Raw genomic sequence first — 27,626 nt, forward strand, 5'->3', positions numbered from 1 at the left:
ATCATGGACATTTATACCACAATAACACATAAAACCATGGACCAATTAGACTGTATCATGCCAAGGTCTCTTTTATACACATTACAAATGAGACCATCGACCTATGTATCTGTTTTCAACACACAAAGAAACATAAGACCATGGACCAATTAGACCGTAACATGCCATGGTCTCTTTTATACACATTACACATGAGACCATGGACCTATACATATGTTATCAACACATCATGGACTCTTAAACCACAATGAAACAGAAGACCATAGACCAATTAGACTGTCAGTAACATACCATGGTCTCTTTTATACATATTACACATGAGACCATTGACCTATATATCTGTTATCAACACATCATGGACTCCTAAACCACAATAAAACAAGACAATGGACCAACTAGACTGTCAGTAACATACCATGGTCTCTTTTATACATATTACACATTAGACCATGGACCTATACATATGTTATTAACACATCATGGACTCTTATACCACAATGAAACAAAAGACCATGGACAAATTAGAACGTAATATGCTGTGGCCTTCTCTTTTATATATATCACACATAAGACCATGGACCTATAGATCTGTTAGTAACACATTATGGACTCCTATACCACAATGAAACAGAACACAATGGACCAATTAGACTGTCAGAAACATGCCATGGTCTCTTTTATACACATTTCACATGAGACCATGGACCTATGTATCTGTTATCAACACATCATGGACTTGTATACCTCAATTAAACAGAAGACAATGGACCAATTAGACTGTCAGTAACATACCATGGTCTCTTTTATAAATATTACACATGAAACCATGGACCTATACATCTGTTATTGACACATCATGGACTCCTATACCACAATGAAACATAAGACCATGGATCAATTAGATAGTAACATGGTGTGGCCTCTTTTATACATTTTACACATGAGACCATGGACCTATGTATCTGTTATCAACACATCATGGACTTTTATACCTCAATTAAACAGAAGACCATGGACCAATTAGACTGTCAGAAACATACCATGGTCTCTTTTATACATATTACACATGAGACCATGGACCTATATATCTATTATCAACACATCATGGACTCTTATACCACAATGAAACAGAAGACAATGGACCAATTAGACTGTCAGAAACATACCATGGTCTCTTTTATACATTTTACACATGAGACCATGGACCTATATATCTGTTATCAACACATCATGGACTCTTAAACCACAATGAAACAGAAGCCCATGGACCAATTAGACTGTCAGAAACATACCATGGTGTCTTTTATACACATTACACATGAGACCATGGACCTATGTATCTGTTATCAACACATCATGGACTCTTAAACCACAATGACACAAAAGACCATGGACCAATTAGACTGTCAGAAACATACCATGGTCTCTTTTATGCATTTTACACAATGAAAAAGAAGACCATGGACCAATAAGACCGTAACATGCTGTGGTCTCTTTTAAACACATTACACATGTGACCATGGACATTTGTATCTGTTATCAACACATCATGGACTCTTATACCACAATGAAACAGAAGACAATGGACCAATTAGACTGTCAGAAACATACCATGGTCTCTTTTATACATTTTACACATGAGACCATGGACCTATATATCTGTTATCAACACATCATGGACTCTTAAACCACAATGAAACAGAAGACCAATTAGACTGTCAGAAACATGCCATGGTCTCTTTTATACATATTACACATTACACATGAGACCATGGACCTATATATCTGTTATAAGCATATCATGGAATCTAATACCACAAAGAAACAGTAGAGGGCCAATAAGACTGTCAGTTACATTCCATGGTCTCTTTTATACATATTACACATGAGACCATGGACTTATAATTTATTTATCTATTAACACATCCTGGATCACAATGAAACAGAAGACCGTGGACCAATTAGACTGTAAGTAACATGCCATGGTCTCTTTATATATATAATATATCCATCTACATGTGTAATTTTTTCCTTTTTTTTCTGCTCCACATTTATTTTCTTACACAAGTTATGTTTCACTGTTTACAACAACTGGACCCCTTTTAAACTATTGGCTGGATTTTATTGCATAATGCACATATGGCTACATGTTGCAATATTTTTCAAATAGAAAAATAGATGCATAAATGTTTATGGTTAGGGAAATGAGTCTTTTTAGTGGGAGGGAAAAGTGGCATAATGTAACTTAGAGCTGTTAAACCATAATTTTATGATACTGATAAAGTGTTTGTTTTTCAGAGGCAGACAACACTCCAGATTAGGCTCCAGATGATAATAATATTGTTTCAATACCATCCTCTTCTGTGCTGGAAACTCACGTCTATGATTTGGATGTTGGCATCATGAGATTGCTGATATCCCAATCAGCTGGACCACTGACTTCTCTATCTAGTATGACACAATATATTTTTATGTATTTTCCTTTCTTTAATATTAATAACGTATGGTTTCCATTGTTATATCCTTGTAACTTGAAAACATTTATAATAGCACATTCTTAATGGTTTACCATTATAACTTACTGATAGGATATAGTAAGTTTCTATTTAACCTTGATAAAGGGGCTATGATGCAAGAGTAAATGACATGTCATACATCAAAACTTTGATGGACTTGTCATCAGATTACTGTATATATATCCCTATAGCATGTATAGTGTGTAATTATTGTATTATATACAATAATTCTTACAAATTATATTTTATAGAAATTTCTTCATCATTGCAAGCCCTATGTCATTACATCTCATCTCTGATAGAACTTTTATTTATTTATTTTCAACATTACAGATAAAGATGGAAGAAGAAATTGGTATAAGCCAGAAAATTGTCCATCTTGTTGGAAAGAAACTGGCTTACCATTTGTTTCAGTAGATCAGTCTGATGGTGAGATAACAAAGATGGATTGATATGAGAGAAAAATTGTCTCTGGCAATTTTTTTGATATATCAAATGATAAACTCAAGATAGAAAGATAATAGAATTTGACAATGTTTTTCTTTATTCATGTATATATAAATATGTTATTTTCAAGATAAATAGAATAGATAACAGATAAAATATCCAAATGAATAAATCAGAACTGAGTAAATAAAAAATTCCATGACATTTTTGGCACTTGGCTGCAGTTTATATACATTCTATAATTTTTAGGCAAAAAATGTATAAAGCAAATTGGGTTGATGACCCTGGTTGAATCCCTTCAACACCAGAAGGGAATCTCTCCTACAAGACCAGAGAAAATTAATAAATCTATGTTTGCTAGCCGTTTTCGTGTAAGTATTTATAATACAGCTTACATTTTGTATAAATAAAGAATGAATCATAATTTTCATTCACAACATTTATATCATAAGATTAATGATATATTTAGATAATGTGGAAGCATCCTCTCCCTTCAAAATGGGGTTGTCAGAGTAACTGCCACATAACCGAAAAAGAAGTGTTCAAGTCATTTACATTTATTTCCTTAAATTATCTACTTGTTGTTATTTTATGCCATTTTTGTATAACAGTGTTTTGTTATTAATGTACAGTGATTATTGGTCTTGTGTATTGTGATATTGAAAGCCTTTGGCTTAGAAAACATCAGCATGTTGACCCATTTCTTTTCCCTTGGGCAGTTAATCCTTTGTAATGCCTTTTGCTCATATTTATGTTATTTACATATTTCTTTTAAGATACAGCTCTTTGGGTTTAATTGTTCTTTCAGCAACACACTTAACTATTTTAAAATTGGTGTATTCCATGGGCATAATCTTTTGATGGAACAGTGTTAAAATTAACAATCATTATTTTACTTATCTTTTACACCATCAATCAAATTTTGTAGTCTCCTAAATCAGTTGTAATGCAACTTGCTTTTGAATATCTTTTTTTAGTATATAAATGGTACAGAAGAAGAATGTATAGAAACTGGCCACCATGATCAAATAGAGCCTCAGGAAACAGGAGAAGGGGACAAGGTAGTGCAGGAGACCGACGAAGAACAAGGGGGAGTAATAGTTCAAGAGACGGGACAGGAGAAAGGGCAAAAGCTGGAGGGGGAAACACACGTTAGATATGAAGATCATTCGATACAGGTGTTTTTTTTATGTCTGTTTATGTTTAGGAACTTTTAATTTTTCATATATAATTAAAGTCATTCATTGTATATATTAAAAAAAAAATTAAATATGTTGTATGATTGCCAATGAGACAACTTTCAACCAGAGACCAAATGCCATAGAAGTTAACAACTATAGTTCACTGTTCAGCCTTCAACAATGAGCAAAACCCATGCCGCTTATCCAGCCATAAAAGGCCCTGAAATAACAAATGTTAAACAAATAAAATTTGAAAACTAACAGCCTGATTCGTGTACAAAACAATATACAAATATGATAACAAAAGACAACCAATGAATTACACTGGATTTAGTGTAAATACATCATTAACAGTCATTAACATTTAGAGAAAAACATGACCTTGTGAAATAACACGATACAAGTATCAACAGATGTGCGAATAGATTTAGTATGATTTTAATTTACTGATGGAATAGTCAATATTTATTCCAATATAAACACTGCAATATTTAAAGATCTAATTACAGTGTTAAGTTGTTATCCTTTTAGAATAAGTTTATTTAACGATTGATAACTTCACCCAGAGCATACCTAAATTTTCCAGGCTCGGTAAACAACATGGTATAGTAGGAAAATCAATATGAACAGTCACATTATTTTTAAGGAAGTCTTTAACTTTTCAGCAACAGGAGATATTAAGTAGCAGGAAAATTTTTCATTATTTTTTATTATGTTTTTGTTAATATTACAAAATGTGTGGGTTTTTTTTTTATATAAAAGTAGATGCACTGAAAACATTTTAAGATTGAAGTGTATTTTATAGGTGAAAAGAGAAAGAATACACTCAATTTTCACGGAAGAGGTAAAATATAACTTGAATTTTTTATAATGCACAAATTTAAGGTTATTTTAAACAAAAACACATAGAGGCCACTTTTATGGCCTTCTACTTTAACTAAATTCAATGTACAAAGAAAGCTGTAAATTGGTCAGTTGAAACATAAATGTTGGGTATATGCAAAAAAACACCATTAACACAAAAAAATGATTGATTGATTGAAAATTGGTTGCTAAACATCCAGTGTTGAATATTTCATGCATGTTCAGGATGACAAAATAAATGACAAATATAATAAATGATGCATGTTTATAAGAGACACACTTGAAAAATGCTATCATGTATATTCTGAGATCTTAGAAGCACTTCACCTATTTGAAAAAGTCATTTGTGTATAACTGTAAAACATTTCCTTGTTTCTTGCTGCGCCTAGAAAATTCCTTTGTTTTTATTTTGAAATGTCTGAAATGTTTTTAATTGCTAAAACTTATTCATCACATATATAGTAACAAACAGTTTTTATACGACCGCAAAATTTTTGCTGTCGTATATTGGTATGACGTTGGTGTCGTTGTCTTTGATGTCCGAAGACATTTGGATTTCGCACTATAACTTTAGTATAAGTTAATAGAAATCTATGAAATTTAAACACAAGGTTTATGACCATAAAAGGAAGGTTGGGATTGATTTTGGGAGTTTTGGTCCCAATTAACAGTTTAAGAATTAGGGGCCAAAAAAGGGCCCAATAAGCATTTTTCTTGGTTTTCGCACAATAACTCTAGTATAAGTAAATAGAAATCTATGAAATTTTAACACAAGGTTTATGACCACAAAAGGAAGGTTGGGATTGATTTTGGGAGTTTTGGTCCCAACAGTTTAGGAATTAGGGGCTAAAAAAGGGTCCAAATAAGCATTTTTCTTGGTTTTTGCACAATAACTTTAGTATAAGTAAATAGAAATCTATGAAATTTAAACACAAGGTTTATGACCGCAAAAGGAAGGTTGGGATTGATTTTGGGAGTTTTGGTCCCAACAGTTTAGGAATTAGGGGCCAAAAGGGTCCAAAATTAAACTTTGTTTGATTTCATCAAAAATTGAACTATTGGGGTTCTTTGATATGCCGAATCTAACCGTGTATTTAGATTCTTAATTTTTGGTCCTGTTTTCAAATTGGTCTACATTAAGGTCCAAAGGGTCCAAAATTAAACGTAGTTTGATTTTAACAAAAATTGAATTCTTGGGGTTCTTTGATATGCTGAATGTAAACATGTACTTAGTTTTTTTATTATGGGCCCAGTTTTCAAGTTGGTCCAAATCGGGGTCCAAAATTAAACTTTGTTTGATTTTAACAAAAATTGAATATATGGGGTTCTTCGATATGCTGAATCTAACCATGTATTTAGATTTTTGATATTTGGGCCCGGTTATCAAATTGGTCCACATTGAGGTTTAAAGGGTCCAAAATTGAACTTTATTTGATTTCATCAAAAATTGAATTCTTGGGGTTCTTTGATATGCTGAATCTAACCATGTATTTAGATTTTGGATATTGGAATACCACAAAGGGATGGTAAGAATTGTCTTTGGAGTTATGGCTTAAACTGTTAAGGAATAAGGTGCAAAAAAGGGGGGAAAAGGGTTTCCAGGATAATGGACAATTACTTAAGTACAAAACATAATTTAAAAGGCAGTGTAAGGTTGGTAATTGAAACTCATTTGAATATCTCACCTAAACTGCTTTTAAATTATGTATATTGGAAATTTGCCAAAAACTTTATAATTAATAAATTCCATTGGAAATTTGCCAATAACTTTAGTTTAATGAACTTCATTGGAAATTTGCCAATATAAAATGTTGCTGATGAAGCTTTTTTGTTTATCTCACCTAAACTGCTTTTAAATTATGTATATTGGAAATTTGCCAAAAACTTTATTATTAATAAATTCCATTGGAAATTTGCCAATAACTTTAGTTTAATGAAATTCATTGGAAATTTGCCAATATAAAATGTTGCTGATGAAGCTTTTTTGTTTATCTCACCTAATCTACTTTTAAATTATGTATATTGGAAATTTGCCAAAAACTTTATTATTAATAAATTCCATTGGAAATTTGCCAATAACTTTAGTTTAATAAACTTCATTGGAAATTATATTTCATCAAAAATTGAATTCTTTGGATTTTTTGATATGCTGAATCTAACCATGTATTTAGATTTTGGATATTGGACCATAACAGGTAAATTAAAAAATTTGAACTTCTTAGACCACATTCATTCTGTGTCAGAAACCTATGCTGTGTCAAATATTTGATCACAATCCAAATTCAGAGCTGTATCAAGCTTGAATGTTGTGTCCATACTTGCCCCAACTGTTCAGGGTTCGACCTCTGCGGTCGTATCAAGCTGCGCCCCAGCAGAGCATTTTATTTTTTTAAAATTTGTTTCCTTAAGTTAACAATTGTTTTCATTTATATTTATTTAGATTACATTAGAAGAAAAATGTTTAAAAGTGAGGTGTTTGATTACGTCGTGGGATGATTTGTGGGGTTTGGCAGGAGTTATTTGGGAATACATTCCTGTTTTTCCAGACACCCTGTCAAATACTTGGAGGCCCAACACCTTAATAGATACCAACAAAAAGTAAGTTATTAATCAAGTTTCATCTAGTGGGCATAGAATTTGAGTTGATAACCTACATGTAAGTGCTGGTTTTAAAATAATTTTTCAATATAGCCTGAATTAAATCCTATATCAAGATTAGAAATAAATCCTTGTTTATCTTGCTTTGTTTACAGTTAATATTCTTTGAAAATCAGGTAATATTAGAGATGTCCTTTTTTTCAGGTATAAAGACTTAATACCACTTTCCATAGGGGAACGTACAGCTTACCAGTCCACAGCAAATGGAAATTGCATTTATAATGCAGTGTCCATTATCCTCTATGGAAATGAAGATATGGCTGTGGTACGCTGGCTTCAGTGCTGAAAATGGTGGACGATATAGTACCATTTTCAAAATATGTAAGAATACAATATATTCATTTATTTGTTTTTTCATCATTTTATACCATTCTATTACAGATAGAATATAGAATTGTTTGTTGCTCTTAAATTTTAAAATCCAACCTAATGAGGTTCCCTACTGGAAATCTTTGTTTGCTAAACGGTTCTATATGTAAAATCATTATAAAGCAAGTAAAAAATTCAACCATAAGACCTGTTTATTTGAAAAGATTTTATATTTGCAATTCACAAACCATTTATATGATCACAATCTGGTGTTACAATCAATATCACTATAATGTAGTATGATAAAAGAGTAGCACATAAATGTAGACAAAAAGGACATACATTAACAAAATTATGTTAATCACCATTAAGGGGTTATCTTTGATTGTGCTTGGCAATGTTAATTCATTTTTAGCTCACCTGACCTGAAAGGTCAAGTGAGCTTTTCTCATCACTTTGCGTCCGTCGTCCGTAAACTTTTGCAAAAATCTTCTCCTCTGAAACTACTGGGCCAAATTTGTCCAAACTTGGCCACAATCATCATTGGGGTATCTAGTTTAAAAAATGTGTCCGGTGACCAGGCCAACCAACCAAGATTGCCACCATGGCTAAAAATAGAACATAGGGGTGAAATGTAGATTTTGGCTTATATCTCTGAAACCAAAGCATTTAGAGCAAATCTGAATTGGGTGAAATTGTTTATCAGGTCAAGATCTATCTGCCCTGAAATTTTCAGATGAATCGGACAACCCGTTGTTGGTTTGCTGCCTCTGAATTGGTAATTTTAAGGAAATTTTGCCGTTTTTGGTTATTATCTTGAATATTATTATAGATAGAGATAAACTGTAAACAGCAATAATGTTCAGCAAAGTAAGATCTACAAATAAGTCAACTTGACCAAAATGGTCAGTTGATCCCTTAAGGAGTTATTGCCCTTTATAGTCAATTTTTAACCATTTTTCGTAAATTTTTGTAATCTTTTAAAAAAATCTTCTCCTCTGAAACTACTAGGCCAAATTTAACAAAACTTGGCCTCAATCATCATTGGGGTATCTAGCAGTGATTTTGCTAGCGCTCGTCACTTTCGCAAAATACGAAAGGATTTTCGAAATGACGAAAGTTTTTCAAATCAATTTCGTCACTTAAAATTTTTAAAGTATAAAAATTTTCGCCATAAAATTTTCACTTAAAGTTACCTTGTTACATGTTTCAGACAAGTTTATGACCCCAAGCTAATTAATGGTTTCAACAGGTGTCATAAACTGTTGGTATAGATAATCCGATAATTGGGTCATTAACGGTTCTCATAAATAATCCATTTAAGTAATCATTCAATCAACGGGAACATTAAAGTCCGCTTGGATGCTATCATGAATAGACTGCTCATAGTTAGACAAACAACTCAAATTTCTCAAAATGCCTTTGGTTGTGATAAATAGCCAAACATTATGAACTCCACAATTATTCACGATTGTCACGTTACGATCCGCCATGATTACAAACTTCTTCACTTCATCACATGACCCGGGGTCAAAGGTTCCGGCCAAAGTTCAAACCAGTAACAAGAAATCTAGATCAGATCGTCTTCAGAATTCAAAATTTAAACCACAATGGTCAAAGATTTTCCCATGCATTTACTTTGACGCAGATACCGACGCAATGTACTGCAAAGACTGCAAAACAGCCAAAATGATTAATTCGTTTACGATTGGATGCCAGACGATGTTAAAAGACAACATCCAAAAACACATAAAGAGCGCCGACCATAAGAAGGCCATTCAAACCAAGATCATGAGAACTGACTGGGACCAAGGCATTGCTACAGCCAACAAAACTCACGAGAAGGAAGTTACCGCAGCTATGTCAAACATTTTCTGGATGGCAAAACACAACCTGTCCACATCACTGTACAACGACGTCAATGATCTACTTGATTTCCATGTATGTGGTGATTGTCTGCTTTATTTTGTTTTAATAAAAATTGCCTTCGTCCCTCCCTCAATAAAATATTAGCGATTTTCTTAATATGGAGTAAGTTGTCAATGAGACTTATGTTAATTCAGAAAATGAGGAAAATGGGTAAATGTGAAAGATTAAATAAAGAAAAATAAGATTTTTTTTTACAAATGACGAAATGCCGAAATTCGTATAAATGTTCAAGAGATAAATTAAATGATAGAATTGTGTTGCTTAGTGGTAATTGCCAATGAGACAGAAACAAAATGTAAATTATTATTTAAAATACTTATGTCTTAGTGATAACTACGTTATGCATAATTTTACAATATTCTACTTCTTTTTTCAGGGTGTAGAATCTGTGTCTGCAATTCAGAAAGCAAAGAATGCAAAATATACCAGCTCAGACTCCGTCCTGGACAGGACATGCAGATTGCACTAGCCAAGGTCGTTGACGAGGAAATTATTGAAGACATGAAAGCCTCTGCTTACTACTCAGTCATGCTTGATGAATCAACTGACCGTACAACAGAAAAAACTTTAATGTTATATGTACGTTACATAAAATCAAATGTGTCTGTAACAAGATTTTTATCTGTTCTTGAACTGTCTGGTGGTACTGCTGATGTTATATTTACTGCTGTAAAAACGCTTTTTGATATGTATGACTTAGATTTTTCAAAGTGTATATCCATCTCTACAGATGGTGCTAGTGTAATGACTGGTATACGGTCAGGTGTAACTACTAAGTTTTCAGAGCAAAACCCTTTCATAATTAAGACACATTGTATTGCACACAGGCTAGCCTTAGCATCATCACAGGCAGCCAATTCTATTAATTATTTGAAGAAATACCAGGGTACTCTTAATGAGGTATACACATATTATCATCATTCATGTAAACACATGTCAGAGTTAAAAGCTATGGCTACTATTTTTGACAAGGCAGAGAAAAGGTTTCAGGTGGTGTTCAGTACAAGGTGGTTGTCCTTTGAAGGTTCTGTTTCCTCTCTTTTGCATAACTTTGATATCTTGATTGGCTGTTTGCTTGTGGATGAGGAAGGTGGTAACATTGTTGCTGGTGGCTTGGTTAGGTTTATTTCTACTTATGAGTTTTTAGCTGTCTCTCACTTCATGGGTGATGTTATGGGTATTGTTACTTGTAGAGTGAGTCGTGTATTTCAGAGAGAGGATCTGACTTTTTCTGTTATCAAGGATGTTATTGACCCTGCCTGTGCTGCTATTCTTGGTATGAAGTCTACTGCTGGGCCTAAGTTGGAATCCTTTCTGTCTGAAGTCCCCTCTGAGGTTCAGGAGAGTGGTAACTTTCTATTTGGTGGCAATCTTATCAAGGACAGTCCCAGTCAGAGGTCGAATTTTGAGAGTCTTAGGGTCAAGTTCATTGATCAGCTGGTCTTGAATCTCCAGAGTCGTTTTCCTTCTCAGCAGATTTTCCAGAGTTTATCCATCTTTGACCCCCAGTTTGTTCCCAGTGCTGGTAGTCAGGAGTTGCTTTCCTATGGTAAGGAGCAGGTAGATTTTCTGTGCAAGCATTTTGGTCAGGATAAGGGTGGTCACAAGGCTCTGATTAGTGAGGTCCATTTCAGGGAGGAGTGGTTGATGTTCAAGCAGGTCTTACCAGGTTACAAAGGTGTTAGGATGGACAGTGCTTTGTCTTCACTTCTGTGTAAGGATTCCTTTGCTGTGGACTATCCTAATGTAGCCAACTTTCTTTCTATCTGTCTTGTTTCTGCTTTATCTTCAGTTGATTGTGAGAGGGGTTTCAGTAGGTACAATCTCATTAAGACATATCTCAGGAACAGGTTGAGGGTCTCATCTGTCAACACTCTTCTCAAGATCTGTCTCCATCCTTCTGACTTGAGGTCTTTTAGGTTTAGAAGGGCTTTTGAGTTGTGGTGCAAGGCTAAGGACAGGAGGATTTTGTTTTACTAGTGGACTCTAGTGTGAAGTTTGATGTAGTTAGATCTAGTTGTCATAGAATGTTAAGCAACTCTTTTTTATGCTAATAGTAGCTTTTATGTAGGTCAAATAGTAACTATTTTTATGTGATAGTGTAATAGTAGCTTTTATGTAGATCAAATAGTAACTATTTTTATGTATTGTGTAATATATATATATGTTATTTATGCATGAATACTGTTTTATTTCAGGATTTATTGTTATATCTGTATCTGTTTACTCATGAAATACTGAAATAGAAAATAAAATACTAAACATGAAATAATGATGTGGTTTTTATTTATTTATATGCTTATGAGGTAATTTTTTGTCTTCCGCAAAAGTGACTAAAGGTCTCAAAATCCTAGCTGAAACCCTGGTATCTAGTTTTAAAAATGTGTCCAGTGACCCGGCCAACCAACCAAGATGGCCGCCATGGCTAAAAATAGAACATAGGGGTAAAATGTAGATTTTGGCTTATATCTCTGAAACCAAAGCATTTAGAGCAAATCTGACATGGGGTATAATTGTTTATCCGGTCAAGATCTATCTGCCCTGAAATTTTCAGATGAATCGTTTAACCCGTTGTTTGTAGTTGCCCCTGAATTGGTAATTTTAAGGAAATTTTGCCGTTTTTGGTTATTATCTTGAATATTATTATAGATAGAGATAAACTGTAAACAGCAATAATGTTCAGCAAAGTAAGATCTACAAATAAGTCAACTTGACCAAAATGGTCAGTTAACCCCTTAAGGAGTTATTGCCCTTTATAGTTAATTTTTAACCATTTTTCATAAATTTTTGTAATCTTTTAAAAAAATCTTCTCCTCTGAAACTACTGGGCCAAATTTGTCCAAACTTGGCCACAATCATCATTGGTGTATTTAGTTTAAAAAATGTGTCCGGTGACCCGGCCAACCAATCAAGATGGCCGCCATGGCTAAAAATAGAACATAGGGGTAAAATGTAGATTTTGGCTTATATCTCTGAAACCAAAGCATTTAGAGCAAATCTGACTAGAATAAAATTGTTCATTAGGTCAAGATCTATCTGCCCTGAAATTTTCAGACCAATCAGGCAACACGTTGTTGGGTTGCTGCCCCTGAATTGGTCATTTTAAGAAAATTTTGCAGCTTATGGTTATTATCTTGAATATTATTATAGATAGAGATAAACTGTAAACGTCAATAATGTACAGCAAAGTAAGATCTACAAAAAAGTCAACATGATCAAAATTGTCAATTGTCCCTTTAAGGAGTTATTGCCCTTTATAGTCAATTTTTTACAATTTTCATAAATTTTGTAAATTTTTGTAAATTTTTACATAATATTTTCCACTGTAACTACTGGGCCAAGTTCATTATAGATAAAGATAATAGTAAGGAGCAAGAATGTTCAGTAAAGTAAGATCTACAAACACATCACCATCACCGAAACACAATTTTGTCATGAATCCATCTGTGTCCTTTGTTTGATATGCACATAGACCAAGGTGAGCGACACAGGCTCTTAAGAGCCTCTAGTTTTAAATTTGTGCACTGACAGAATTGCCTATAGGAAAGTAACAGTTATTTTAATTATATTATTGTAATATTTTTCTTAGATCGTAGAAGAATTTAAAGAGAAAACTGATCTGTGGGTTAAATCTACCCTACTGCAGGTGAATGCAGCCTCAACAGCAGAGGAGGTAGAGTATTGATGCCGAAAAGAGCTGGTCTCGACTATTCAACATCCATACAGGGACGGAAGTAAGTATAATGTTTCTTAAAATAATTTTTATCATTTAAATGTTTAAAAAATATATTAATATAAAAATGAGGAAATGTGGTATGATTTCCAATGAGACAACTTCCCACAAGAGACCAAATGACACAGAAATTAACAACTACAGGTCACCGCACAATCTTCAACAATGAGCAAAGCTCATATTGCATAATTGGCTATAAAAGGCTCCAAAATGACAAATCTAAAACCATTCAAACAAGAAAACTAACAGCCTGATTTATGTACAAAATAATGAATGAAAAATGCACATATTTATTTAGCACCAATAGTTATAGTTCTGTTCTGTATATCATTACTGTGTGACTTTTTCTGATGATCAATGTATGTAATAGTAGACCAAGTATTCTGTTTTTAATTTTGTTACCTATGTATATTATCTATAGCCTTGTTATTTTTCTTTCAGCTGTTTTCCATCTACATCTATTGTCCCATTTATTGTCACGTCCAATACAACAGCACTGCAAAAAATACCAGTAGTACCAGCAGCTGATTCTGCCACCGTTGAGACACCCCCAGCTAGACCATCATCTTTATACTTGGTTTGGGTGCCTGCCAATCCAAGAAATGCATAAGATATCAAAGTTGTATGCCTCACTTTATCCTGCAATCAACTAACTATTGTACAAATAACAGGTACACAAATAAATTTTTGCTTTATTTGTACATGTGCAAATAAAGTCTCCTGTTACCCCACTTCCATGTTGAGCAAGCTGTAATGGGGATATTTCTTTTTGCGTAACAGTTCATTTTTGGGACTTCTTCGCAGTCTGCGATTTCTCAGAAAAAAATAGATTTGGATTTTAACAACTAAAGTTTCAAGTGTCGGTGTAAATTGCAGGATAAAAACAATATATGTACATTGTCAGAAAATATCAAATTTATTTGTACTCGCTACGAAACAGGAGAAAAGCTTTGAGAGCCTCGCTTTTAATCCTATTTCTAAAGCTCATACAAATAAATTTGATATTTTCCAACAATGTACATATATTGTATATTTATCATGCTTATTCCAAAGATATTCACTCAAAATATATCATGTTAACAATGTCTGTGTATTACATTTGTAAAGTTATTTACAAGCATCACTCACATCATTTACCAATAAATATATAGTGTGTGAAATGGCTATGTATCTCTAATGTCAAAACTTAGGCTTACAATTTCATTAGTGTTGCTGTAAAGTGTGATTTTCATGTTCCTTAGGAGTGACTAAAAAATATATTATGTTCTAGGGAGTTCAGCAAATTTTCTGAAGAAGTTTTTAAAATTTATCTGACTTGAATTCAACCTAATTACATTGAAGTATACTACATCAAAAAGCATTTTGGAGTAAAATGTAATATATTTATAGACACCTAAATGCATACTTTTTTTACTTTTGAATTTAGTTATACTTGTATAATAATTTTTTTATTATTTTCTTCATACAGTTTTGCATCTATCAACCATGTGGTTCCAGCTGTCTGCTCATTGGGACCATATGGAAGCAGTATTGAGGATTGTGCGTTCGTTGGCCTTGGGTTGTGCTATTTTATGGACAGCCACCACAAGGATATAACCATAGGCTGGGTGGAATGTACCCTTTGTGGACAGTGGGTTCATGACACATGCATGGGTGTCACTGCAGCAGCCTTTAGCTTGCAGAATGATTTCCCATGTGGATGTGATTGCCTGCAAAATATAGAGTTAAAACTGAAAAGGTAAAAAAAACTCTTCCTTTATCCGGTCTAATTTACTCAATACTTAGTACTTTCATTTTTACGGAAATTGTACCAAAATGTTTCTAAAAGTTTTTTCTATATTTTTTGTTGAATGTAAGTTGGTTTTATTTTTATGTACACCATTTAGAGATAAGTTTTAGGCTTTTGAAAAAGTATTTTGTATTGTATTAGCTATTTAACATTGCATACTTATATTTTTTTTTTATATTTCAGCATTGAATACTACACAAATTATAAGTATGCAATGTCGAATAGTTGCAGGTTAAAGACCTGGATATTGATTTCAATGTAAGTGTATATTATGAAAGAACAAACATGACCATTTATTAAATGATGCTGACTCAGACCACTATAAATGACCACTAAAATTAGAAGAAACACAAGTTATGCAAATAATATGTATTTTGTCTTTTGTATCTAGTAAATAGCCAAAATATGATTTTTTTGTGCTTCAGTTCTACAGATGATGAAATATTAGATAAATGTGGTACCAAACCCCTTGACTAAAACTAATTTGGCTCGTTTAATTTTCATAAAATTTGGACAAAAAAAATTTACTTTGAGCCTTTGACAAAAATATAAAAATTTCAAAAAACTTGGAACCACACAGTTTATCGAAAAAAATTCATTGGATCTATAGCAGTTTGACACACACTAATTTTGATTATTCAAAAGCTAAATATTTCCTTAACAATAAAATCTGATTTAAACGTTCATCTGATTTTTACAGAGTTATCTCCCTGTAGTGTTATGTACCACCTAAAGGCATTTTTAAGGTCCACAGAGTACTGATTTTAGATGAAATTTCAATATTAGAACATTCTGTTGACATGTAAACTTCTAAATCAAAGAGGAATACATGTTGAAATGTGATATTGGTATACAGATTGAATTATAGTGAAAAAAGTTTTCAAACTTATACTTTCAGATGATAGTCGACAAAGTGGCACAAATGCACAGCCTGAGAAAAGAGGTTTTTTCCAGGGAAGCAAATGGAAAACTCAAATGGGCTTTGAGAAGTGGTCGGTTTGGTCCGTTTACAGAAGAGTTTGTAAGTTTTAATAATTAATGTTATTGCAGTATATATCAAATAGTATAAAAAAAGTTGTAGTTCCTTGTATCTTCAAAGTCATGCCATTTGATAACAATGTTTTTACCTCAGCAATAAAAAGTTTTAAGAAATCATTTTTATAATAATTGTATTCAAATGTTTCTGAAAAATGAGAAAAAAATAAATTTGGAGGTAGCTACAAAATCTGATTGTTGTATTTTTTATCTTCTTCAGGTTGACACTGTGAATACCAGTTTGATCACATATGTTGGAGTAGAAAAGCGCCACCTTATACCGGATTTATTTATGCCTGAGGTAAATAACATTTGTTTTACATATGAAAAGTATGCTTTAATTATATTCATCTCTTATTCAATTGTAAAATCTTGAACAAAATAATCTTTTGCGAAAATGAGGCTTGCTTGTTTATATGTAGATAGAAAATGAGTTGATATATACAAAACTAGAACATTCATTTATTATTTCAATTTGAAGTCAGACTAAAAGGGATATTTAGAATTGTTACTTTGGGAAAATCAAAGTATAATTGATTTGTTAGGTTAAAATTGGAAATTCTTATTTTTTTAAATCAAATGATTGTGTTGATATTTTTTTCCTTTGGCTTAATTTTAGACGTATTTTATTTAGCATATTATTCTTGTTATTTTTTTTTAGGTTTTGATACAAGTTCTATGTGAAAAAGAAGTAAACAGGCTTGTGCCTGAACTGGTTCTTCTGAGACATAAATCATGCTAACCACTGTATATCATTGTTACTTCCATTTTCATTTTCATCTGTAGATATTTGTAGCAAAACATATTGATGAAAAACCTATATTTAAAGTGACGATCCATATATTTAAATTTGTTTTATGATTTAAAATCTCTAATATCAACTTTTTTATTTGAAAATATTAATCCTTAGCTGAAAATGTCACTCAAATTTATCACACAAAACCTTTTTTGGAACCCAATAATTGATAACATATATATGACTCATTTTTGATTCAGCCATGCTGGATCTATGTGATCACTCTGTTTTTGGAGATGGTGAAGACTACTAAGTTGAAGACATGATATAAAACTAATTATGTGTTTTTATGACTTGCAGAAACTTTCTACTCCATTTTAATCATCATCATGTTATTTGTCCTTAAATCAAGAAAAGATTGGTCGAACAACCCTTTTATTTTAGATATACACTTGCATATAGTTCCTTTGTAAATCAAAATTTATAATGATTTACTATTTATGAATTAATTTGAAAAAGTATTTGTACATCAATTGAATCAGTTGATAAGAATTTTGAAAGTATTATATTAGTATCTTATGCAAGGATCCGGAAATTTTTCCAGACAATTTCGGTCATTTTGAGATGTTTGAAAAGTTGGTGCCCCTTTTCAAATTGTCGATAAGACGATATCAACTTGACTATATTCATAGCATCAACGAACATGACGAACTTGTATTGCTGTTTCATCGCATTTACTAATTAAATGTCTTACCATTACCATGAAGGACAGTTTAGGGAAGGCAACAGTCTAAAATTAAAATGATTTTAATGACTCAAAATGGTTAATTTCTCAGACATTACTTACGTTTCTTTCGATTTGACAAAAGTTAAAACTAGAAGTTTGCGATATTTTAAAGTACGAATAATTCCGGATTCATTTCCGGGATTTGTTTTGTTTATCAAATTGACAGGAAATCACGGGCTTTTTATGGCTTTTTTATTTTATTACCTTTAAAAATGTTTGAATATAATAGATAATAGTTGCACTCGTTAAATTTAGCATGAAATCAATTTGCATTTAAATGGTTTTACGATTAAATATTAAATTTGCTGAAGACAATTTCACGCATGCGTATTACATAGTAAATAAAGCACATGTGTTACTCATGAAAAATTACTTTTTTCTACGTAAATTTAGATTTAATTTTTAAATCAGAATTGATGACTGTCGTTGATGAAAAGTAAATAAATAATGAATACACTTGTCAGGGAACTTTAATGTTTTAAAGATATTATTCTGAGCTTGTGATCACTGTCAGGTGTGAATTAAAACCTCAGGTAAAAAGTGATTAGCGATCATTAGCCAATGTTTCCCGGAGGCATTGATATAGATATTAGGAGGGCCCTCAGGATTATCAAAATACTGTAGTGGCAGTTTTATTACAGGAAAGGGATTATAAACAAAAACAAGTGATCACAAGTGCAAAATGGCGATTAAGAAATCCGATTTCAAACATTGAGTCAATGAAATGACCGATATTACTTCTGTAGAAAAATAAAATTTGTCCTAAATCCCAATTACTCGTTTAGGACAAATAGTTTCATCTTAGGACATGACTGGCAAATATGACCGTTTCCGGACCCTTGATCTTATGCTTGTGTAAGTTGTTTTTCAATGAAATGTAGGTCAACATCTGTATTAATATATCTAAGTTGATTCCCACACTTTTTATACGACCGCAAAAAAAATTTTGTGGTCGTATATTGGTATGACGTCGTCGTCGTCCGAAGACGCATTAGTTTTCGCACTCTAACTTTAGTTTAAGTGAATGGATCTCTATGAAATTCTACCATAAGGTTCAATACCACAAAAGGAAGGTGGAGATTGATTTTGGGGGTTATGGTTCCAACAGTTAAGGAATTAGGGGCCAAAAATAAGCATTTTCTAGTTTCCAGACAATAACTGTGGAACGGTGTATGGATCTCTCTGAAATTATACTACAAGTTTCCATACCACAAAGGGATGGTTAGGATTTGCTTTGGGGGTTTATTGCTCAAACCGTTTAAGAATTAGGGGCAAAAAAGGGGGAAAAACAAGGTTGTCCTGGTTAATGGACAAATACTTTAGTACAAAACATAATTTAAAGCAGTGTAAGGGAAATAAATCAAATACATCATTGAAATTATCTCCCTTACACTGCTTTTAAATTATGTATAAAGTAATGGTTAATGAACAATTAAGATAATTTAAAACAGTGTAAGGGAGGTAATCCAAATACAATGTTTTGGTTACTTCCCTTACACTGCTTTTAAATTATGTTTAAAGAAATGCATATTTATAAAGGAAGACCAGTAAAAATATCTGCAAATGTTGCATCTTTTTTTTTACAAAAAAATCCATATGAAAGATTTGACACTATATTTTAAATTCTATTATAAAATAGATTAAGTTAGCACTATGGTAAATTTAAATGGGTAATTATGGTTGCAAACTCCATTGGAAATTTGAATTGAGATTATGACCATATCTTGAGGGAAAGAATTTTTTGGGGGAAAAAAAAGGGGGGGGGGTAAAAAGAAATTGTGGGGGGTCAATTTTTTCTCATTTCAGATTTCAGAAATTAAAAAGAATTATTCTTCAAATATTATGTTTTTTTCAAATTTCAAATATTGAAAAATTTCAAGAAGTAATCTTTAATTGCACAGTATGGCGCATTAGATTTGTGAAATCTTTGACCACATTTATTTATTTGTTATGCCGATTCTAACCATGTATTTAGATTTTTAATTTTGGGTCCAGTTTTCAAATTGGTCTACATTAAGGTCCAAAGGGTCCAAAATTAAACTTTGTTTGATTTTAACAAAAATTGAATATATGGGGTTCTTTGATATGCTGAATCTAAACATGTATTTAGATTTTTGATTATTGGCCCAGTTTTAAAGTTGGTCCAAATTGGGGTCCAAAATTAAACTTTGTTTGATTTCAACAAAAATTGAATATATTAGGTTCTTTGGTATGCTGAATCTAACCATGTATTTAGATTTTTTATTTGTGGACCCCGATATCAAATTGGTTCATATTGAGGTCTAAAGGGTCTAAAATTAAACTTTGTTTGATTTCATCAAAAATTGAATTCTTGGGGTTCTTTGATATGCCAAATCTAACCGTGTATTTAGATTTTTAATTTTGGGTCCCGTTTTTTAAATTGGTCTACATTAAGGTCCAAAGGGTCCAAAATTAAACTTAGTTTGGTTTTAACAAAAATTGAATTCTTGGGGTACTTTGATATGCTGAATCTAAACATGTGTTTAGATTTTTGATTATGGGACCAGTTTTCAAGTTTGTCCAAGTTGGGGTCCAAAATTAAACTTTGGTTGATTTCAACAAAAATTGAATATATAGGGTTCTTTGATATGCTGAATCTAACCATGTATTTTGATTTTGGACATTGGACCATAATAGGTAAATTAAAAAAATTGAAGTTCTTAGACCACATTCTTTCTGTGTCAGAAACCTATGCTGTGTCAAATATTTAATCACAATCCAAATTCAGAGCTGTATCAAGCTTGAATGTTGTGTCCATACTTGCCCCAACTGTTCAGGGTTGGACCTCTGCGGTCGTATCAAGCTGCGCCCAGCGAAGCATTTTATTTTGAAATGGTATTACTCTAATTCTTTCCATAGGCAAGTAAGAGTCAGTATGATTATCAACTGTCATGATTTTCAAATAATTACAATCAAAGGTGTAAGTATTAATTGGAAACGACCCCAGGCTTAATTCACCACAGTTAATATCTCATGACCTGTTACATAATTAAAAAGACACAATTTATTTACACACCTAACTGAATACACACATTCACAATAGTAAACCTAAAAATGTATTTATTTATTTCAATCTACACTAAAATATTCTGTTAGTTTTGCTAGCTAGCTGAATGGTTAATCAGATGTGGTTTTTTTTCAAAGAAAAGACAAAAAATTCAAAAAATATGTATCAAAAATGCAAGCAAATTTTATTTCACTTGTAAAATCAGAGTGTCATTATCATCTGACATAAGTCAATAATCAAGTTCAAATTAATTAGTTGCAATTATCAGAAATTTGGTTGAAATAATATACAAAATTGCATAACTCTTACCTGAGCATTTTCTGCAATAAAATTTATTTGTTTGTTCTACATTTATATCCCATTATATTGCTATTAAACAGTAATTGGAAATATCTCATCATTAGGTATTTGTACATTTAAATTCGAGTACAGGAAATGCATTTTTTCTTAATGAAGAATGAACACCAATTTAGATAAAAAAATAGTTATTATTTTTTGTTATTTTTGTTGTTGAGAAAGTGCATTTCTAAGGCCTCTTTCTGGAAATTATAAAGCCAGTTATTATAAATGGCATATAAAAAAATATATTACTTATTTGACGATTTCCCTTTCCATTCTTGTCAAAAAAAAATCTGACAGAGTCTAAAATTGAAATATCAATATATATATCAATGTTTGCTTTAATATTTTTGTTTCCTTTGGAAAATAACATAAAAATTTTACAGTAAGATTGAAAATGAAAAGAGAAGAAAATATTGAAAAAAGTATGGTCAGAAAGAATATCAGACTAGCTATAAATATAATGGCTGGATCACAACATTGACGAAGCTTTGATTTCCATTATAATTGGAAATATAATTGTTAAAACTTTGACTATAAAATTATGTAATTATCCTGGGACTATTATACTAACGGGACTGGAAACTGATCAATCTGTTGAGATTTCATTGCCCCGATAGCGGATTATTGATTTTTTGTTTTGATTGACAGCTTATCGTGTCACGTAGTAAATAAGCATTCGGTACATGAATGTAGACAATAGATTTCGGCAAACAAGTCAGCATATATAATATAATACTGTTAAAATTGGTGGATTTGAAATAAAAAAATAATTATTAAATTAATTAGTTTAAATGCAAAAAATATATATTGTTTACGAAAAATTATTAATAAGTAGTCAATATATTAGTGTTGAAAATAAACCAGATATAGTCAAAATGCTGGCGCTTTACTTGACCGCTAAGAAAACAATGTGTCAAAGGTTAACAGATCATAATTAATCCTGATAAAAACAATCAGTGTTTATATTGAAACTATTAAAAATGAATTATTGATATTGAATAAATACAACACCACCTGCAGTTTTTTTGAGTCCTTATTTAGTATTTGTACATGTATTTTCATTATTGACAGTTCAATTTTTTGTTCAGGTAAATTAATCAGTGAGTGATAGATTTCTCTTGGAAGAAATTTAAAGGTCCCATCAAATAAACTACACAGAGAACAATAGCTATTGTATTTATTAGATGGGACAAAAGAACTTACAAAAGTTTAAATCGACAGGTAACTTGCAGGTGAATCTGTGGAAAAGTATCATTGGGTTCGCAATACCATTACATTTACTCTGTGGTTAAAGTTTTTCAAATTTTAATAACTTTCTTAAACTTTCCTAGATTTGTACCAAACTTGGACAGAAGCTTCTTTATAATCATAAGATAGTATCAAGAAGAAAATTTTGTAAAAAATAATCCTGTTTATCCGTATTTTACTCATATATGGACTAAGTTTTTCTGCCAGTTAACATAACATTCACTCTGTGGTTAAAGTTTTTCAAATTTTAATAACTTTCTTAAACTATCCTGGATTTGTACCACACTTGGACAGAAGCTTGTTTGTGATCATAAGATAGTATTCAAAAGTAAATTTTGTTAAAAAAAAATCCTGTTTATCCGTATTTTACTTATAAATGGACTTAGTTTTTCTGCCAGTTAACATTACATTCACTTTGTGGTTAAAGCTTTCAAAATTTTAATAACTTTCTTAAACTATCCTGGATTTGTACCAAACTTGGACAGAAGCTTGTTTATGATCAAAAGCTAGTATCTAGAAGGAAATTTTGTAAAAATTTATTTCCTGTTTTTCCGTATATTACTTATATGGACTTAGTTTTATTCCAGTTAACATTACCTACAGTCAGCAGTTAAAGTTTTTAAAACATTTATTAGATTCATAAACTTTCTTGGATTTTTACCAAACTTGAACAGAACTTCTTACAATCAAAAGATAGTATCTAGAGAAAAAGTTTTAATAATTTTTTCCCCATTTTTGTTGAGCCTGCGACTAACAGCAAAAGTAGGCGAGACACTGGGTTCCGTGGAACCCTTACAAATTATTTTTATATGCATTACAGCTATAAGAGATTTTTTATTTACAGCTCTTCTATAAAAGCATGCAAAGCAAACCTTTGACCAACTTGCTTGCTATGTTTGTTTGGATGTTTGTAAACAAAAGGTAGGTAGTCTGTTTCAGTCTGTTTACTTTATACTGGAATTTGATTGGACAATAAACATTAACTTCATTGCATGTAATTTTTATACGACCGCAAAAATTAAAAATTTTTTGGTCGTATATTGGTATGACGTTGGCGTCGTCGTCGTCGTCGTCTGGCGTCGTCCGAAGACACATTGGTTTTCGCACTCTAACTTTAGTTTAAGTTAATGGATATCCATGAAATTTTACCATAAGGTTCAATACCACAAAAGGAAGGTTGGGATTGATTTTGGGGGTTATGGTACCAACAGTTAAGGAATTAGGGGCCAAAAAGGGGCCAAAAATAAGCATTTTTGTAACTTCCAGACAATAAGTTGTGTGTAAGTGTATGGATCTCTCTGACATTGAACCACAAGGTTCCATATCACATAGGGAAGGCTGTAATTGATTTTGGGGGTATTTGCCTCAAAATTTTAGGAATTAGGGGCCAAAAAAGGGGCAAAAAACAAGCATTTTTCTAGTTTCATGACAATTACTTGTGTGTAAGTGTTTGGATATTTCTTAAATTGTACTACAAGGTTCCATATCACAAAGGGAAAGCTGGAATTGAGTTTGGGGGTAATTGCCCGAAACGTTTAGGAATTGGGGGCCAAAAAGGGGCCAAAAATAAGCATTTTTCTAGTTTCCAGACAATAACTTGTGTTCAATTGTATGGATCTCTCTGAAATTGTACTGCAAGATACCATACCACAAAGGGAAGGCTGGGATTGAGTTTGGGGGTGATGAATCATAAGGGGGTTCAAAAAATTTGGGGGGGGGGGGGGGGGGGGGGTTTCTTTTTTTTTCTTTTTTTCCTTTTTTTTTTCTTTTAAAATTTTCCATTTTAAGTTGGTTATTTCTGATTTATATTTAAAAGCAAATAATAATGATATGGTAGGAAATACACACCAAACAGGATGTGTAAATTATTATACAATAAGTATTGTGCAATAGCAAGAAATTTTCAATTGCACAGTATTGCACAATAGCAAGAAATCTTCAATTGCACAGTATTGCGCAATAGCAAGAAATCTTCAATTGCACAGTATTGCGCAATAGCAAGAAATATCCAATAGCACAATATTGCGCAATAGCAAGAAATTGTCAATTGTACAGTATTGCGCAATAGCAAGAAATATTCAATTGCACAGTATTGTGCAAAAGAATATACTTTGTATAAATTGCTTATTTCTTGATCAATTTCAATGGGGTTTTATTCTTGAATTCTTGGGGTTCTTTAATATGCTGAATCTAACCATGTATTAAGTTTTTGGATTTTGGGCCCTGTTTTTAAATTGGTCCACATTGAGGTCCAAAGGGTCCAAAATTTAACTTTGTTTGATTTCAACAAAAATAGAATATATGGGGTTCTTTGATATGCTGAATCTAACCATGTATTTAGATTTTTGATTATGGGCCCAGTTTTCAAGTTGGACCAAATCGGGGTCCAAAATTAAACTTTATTTGATTTCAACAAAAATAGAATATATGGGGTTCTTTGATATGCTGAATCTAACCATGTATTTAGATTTTTGATTATGGGCCCAGTTTTCAAGTTGGTCCAAATCGGGGTCCACAATTTAACTTTGTTTGATTTCAACAAAAATTGAATATATGGGGTTCTTTCATATGCTGAATATAACGGTGTATTAAGTTTTTGGATTTTGGGCCCCGTTTTTAAATTGGTCCACATTGAGGTCCAAAGGGTCCAAAATTTAACTTTGTTTGATTTCATCAAAAATTGAATTATTGGGGTTCTTTGATATGCCGAATCTAACCGTGTATTTAGATTCTTAATTTTTGGTTCCGTTTTCAAATTGGTCTACATAAAGGTCCAAAGGGTCCAAAATTAAACTTAGTTTGATTTCAACAAAAATTGAATATATGGGGTTCTTTGATATGCTGAATCTAACCATGTATTTAGATTTTTGATTATGGGCCCAGTTTTCAAGTTGGACCAAATCGGGGTCCAAAATTAAACTTTATTTGATTTCAACAAAAATAGAATATATGGGGTTCTTTGATATGCTGAATCTAACCATGTATTTAGATTTTTGATTATGGGCCCAGTTTTCAAGTTGGTCCAAATCGGGGTCCACAATTAAACTTTGTTTGATTTCAACAAAAATTGAATATATGGGGTTCTTTCATATGCTGAATATAACGGTGTATTAAGTTTTTGGATTTTGGGCCCCGTTTTTAAATTGGTCCACATTGAGGTCCAAAGGGTCCAAAATTTAACTTTGTTTGATTTCATCAAAAATTGAATTATTGGGGTTCTTTGATATGCCGAATCTAACCGTGTATTTAGATTCTTAATTTTTGGTTCCGTTTTCAAATTGGTCTACATAAAGGTCCAAAGGGTCCAAAATTAAACTTAGTTTGATTTCAACAAAAATTGAATATATGGGGTTCTTTGATATGCTGAATCTAACCATGTATTTAGATTTTTGATTATGGGCCCAGTTTTCAAGTTGGACCAAATCGGGGTCCAAAATTAAACTTTATTTGATTTCAACAAAAATAGAATATATGGGGTTCTTTGATATGCTGAATCTAACCATGTATTTAGATTTTTGATTATGGGCCCAGTTTTCAAGTTGGTCCAAATCGGGGTCCACAATTTAACTTTGTTTGATTTCAACAAAAATTGAATATATGGGGTTCTTTCATATGCTGAATATAACGGTGTATTAAGTTTTTGGATTTTGGGCCCCGTTTTTAAATTGGTCCACATTGAGGTCCAAAGGGTCCAAAATTTAACTTTGTTTGATTTCATCAAAAATTGAATTATTGGGGTTCTTTGATATGCCGAATCTAACCGTGTATTTAGATTCTTAATTTTTGGTTCCGTTTTCAAATTGGTCTACATAAAGGTCCAAAGGGTCTAAAATTAAACTTAGTTTGATTTTAACAAAATTGAATATTTAGGGTTCTTTGATATGCTGAATCTAAACATGTGTTTAGATTTTTGATTATGGGCCCAGTTTTCAAGTTGGTCCAAATCGGGGTCCAAAATTAAACTTTGTTTGATTTCAACAAAAATTGAATATATGGGGTTCTTTGATATGCTGAATCTAACCATGTATTTAGATTTTTGATTTTTGGGCCCCGTTATCAACTTTGTCCACATTGAGATCAAAAGGGTCCAAAATTAAACTTTGTTTGATTTCATCAAAAATTGAATTCTTGGGGTTCTTTGATATGCTGAATCTAACCATGTATTTAGATTTTGGATATTGGACCATAATAGGTGAATGTCCAATTTAAAATTTTTAAGTTCTTAGACCACATTCATTCTGTGTCAGAAACCTATGCTGTGTCAAATATTTAATCACAATCCAAATTCAGAGCTGTATCAAGCTTGAATGTTGTGTCCATACTTGCCCCAACTGTTCAGGGTTCGACCTCTGCGGTCGTATCAAGCTGCGCCCTGCGGAGCATTTTATTTATTGTCTAATCAAATTCCAGTATATACAAAACAGACTGAAACTCCCCCTACCTATTGTTTGCAAACATCCAAGCAAACATAGCAAGCAAGTTGATCAAAGGTTTGCTTTGCATGCTTTTATAGAAGAGCTGTAAATTTTTCAAAATTTTAAATGTAAGAGCATCATGGCACAATCAAATTATTAAACATTTTTGGAAATGAATGTACCTTTATTTCTAAGGCATATATTGAAGGCTGCATATATTATTTACATATGTTATGGTTTAGGTGGCTGTACCTAGAAAATTATACTTATTCAAAAAGTAATACAATGATATATATATTTGAAGTCTAGAACCTGGTCTATCACATACAGTTGGTCCAGCAAGGGATGCTGGTAGTATAGACAAAACAGAGTAAGTAATTATCTGTAGGAATTTTTAAATAAGTGATGTCAACACATTTTATATTATATAAAAGAAGATGTGGTATGATTGCCAATGAGACAACTCTCCTCAAGAGACCAAATGACACTAAAATTCACAGCTATAGGTCACTGTACAGCCTTCAACAATGAGCAAAGCCCGCATAGTTAGCTTTAAAAGGCCCTGAAATCACAAATGTAAAACAATTCAAATGACAAAACTAATGGCCT

At 32.1% G+C, this 27,626-nt stretch overlaps 3 protein-coding genes and 1 long non-coding RNA gene across 4 annotated transcripts in view; 3 read left to right on the forward strand and 1 right to left on the reverse strand.

Moving 5' to 3' along the window:
• The window catches only part of LOC127733159 (serine/threonine-protein phosphatase 6 regulatory ankyrin repeat subunit B-like), a 298,437-nt gene that overhangs the window by 48,895 nt on the left and 221,916 nt on the right, over positions 1-27,626 (reverse strand). The gene's annotated exons all lie outside the window — the stretch shown is intronic.
• Positions 2,257-14,261, forward strand: LOC127733168 (uncharacterized). The gene is made up of 9 exons (XM_052242519.1): positions 2,257-2,451; positions 2,850-2,945; positions 3,213-3,334; positions 3,941-4,141; positions 4,950-4,988; positions 7,449-7,606; positions 7,811-7,987; positions 13,501-13,638; positions 14,079-14,261. Exons 1-7 carry the CDS (start codon positions 2,403-2,405, stop codon positions 7,950-7,952), a joined length of 807 nt encoding a protein of 268 aa, XP_052098479.1. The 5' UTR covers positions 2,257-2,402; the 3' UTR covers positions 7,953-7,987; positions 13,501-13,638; positions 14,079-14,261.
• LOC127733556 (zinc finger protein 862-like) lies at positions 10,358-12,266 on the forward strand. The gene has a single exon (XM_052242901.1). It carries the CDS (start codon positions 10,358-10,360, stop codon positions 11,882-11,884), a length of 1,527 nt encoding a protein of 508 aa, XP_052098861.1. The 3' UTR covers positions 11,885-12,266.
• On the forward strand, positions 15,614-27,381 carry LOC127733219 (uncharacterized). The gene is made up of 4 exons (XR_007996920.1): positions 15,614-15,684; positions 16,325-16,447; positions 16,682-16,762; positions 27,322-27,381. It is a non-coding gene; the product is annotated as an uncharacterized LOC127733219 (long non-coding RNA).

The sequence above is a fragment of the Mytilus californianus genome, unplaced genomic scaffold (genome assembly GCF_021869535.1).
Source record: "Mytilus californianus isolate M0D057914Y unplaced genomic scaffold, xbMytCali1.0.p SCAF_3, whole genome shotgun sequence".
NCBI lineage: Eukaryota > Metazoa > Mollusca > Bivalvia > Mytilida > Mytilidae > Mytilus > Mytilus californianus.

What these genes read in the sequence shown, in the direction of transcription:
- LOC127733556 (XM_052242901.1), top strand. Translation starts at nt 10,358, where the DNA reads ATGCAGATTGCACTAGCCAAGGTCGTTGACGAGGAAATTATTGAAGAC.
- LOC127733168 (XM_052242519.1), top strand. Translation starts at nt 2,403, where the DNA reads ATGAGATTGCTGATATCCCAATCAGCTGGACCACTGACTTCTCTATCT. An exon ending in TTCAGTAGATCAGTCTGATG is followed by an intron (nt 2,946 to 3,212) that starts GTGAGATAACAA and finishes TATAATTTTTAG; the next exon opens with GCAAAAAATGTATAAAGCAA. An exon ending in ATGAAGATCATTCGATACAG is followed by an intron (nt 4,142 to 4,949) that starts GTGTTTTTTTTA and finishes TGTATTTTATAG; the next exon opens with GTGAAAAGAGAAAGAATACA.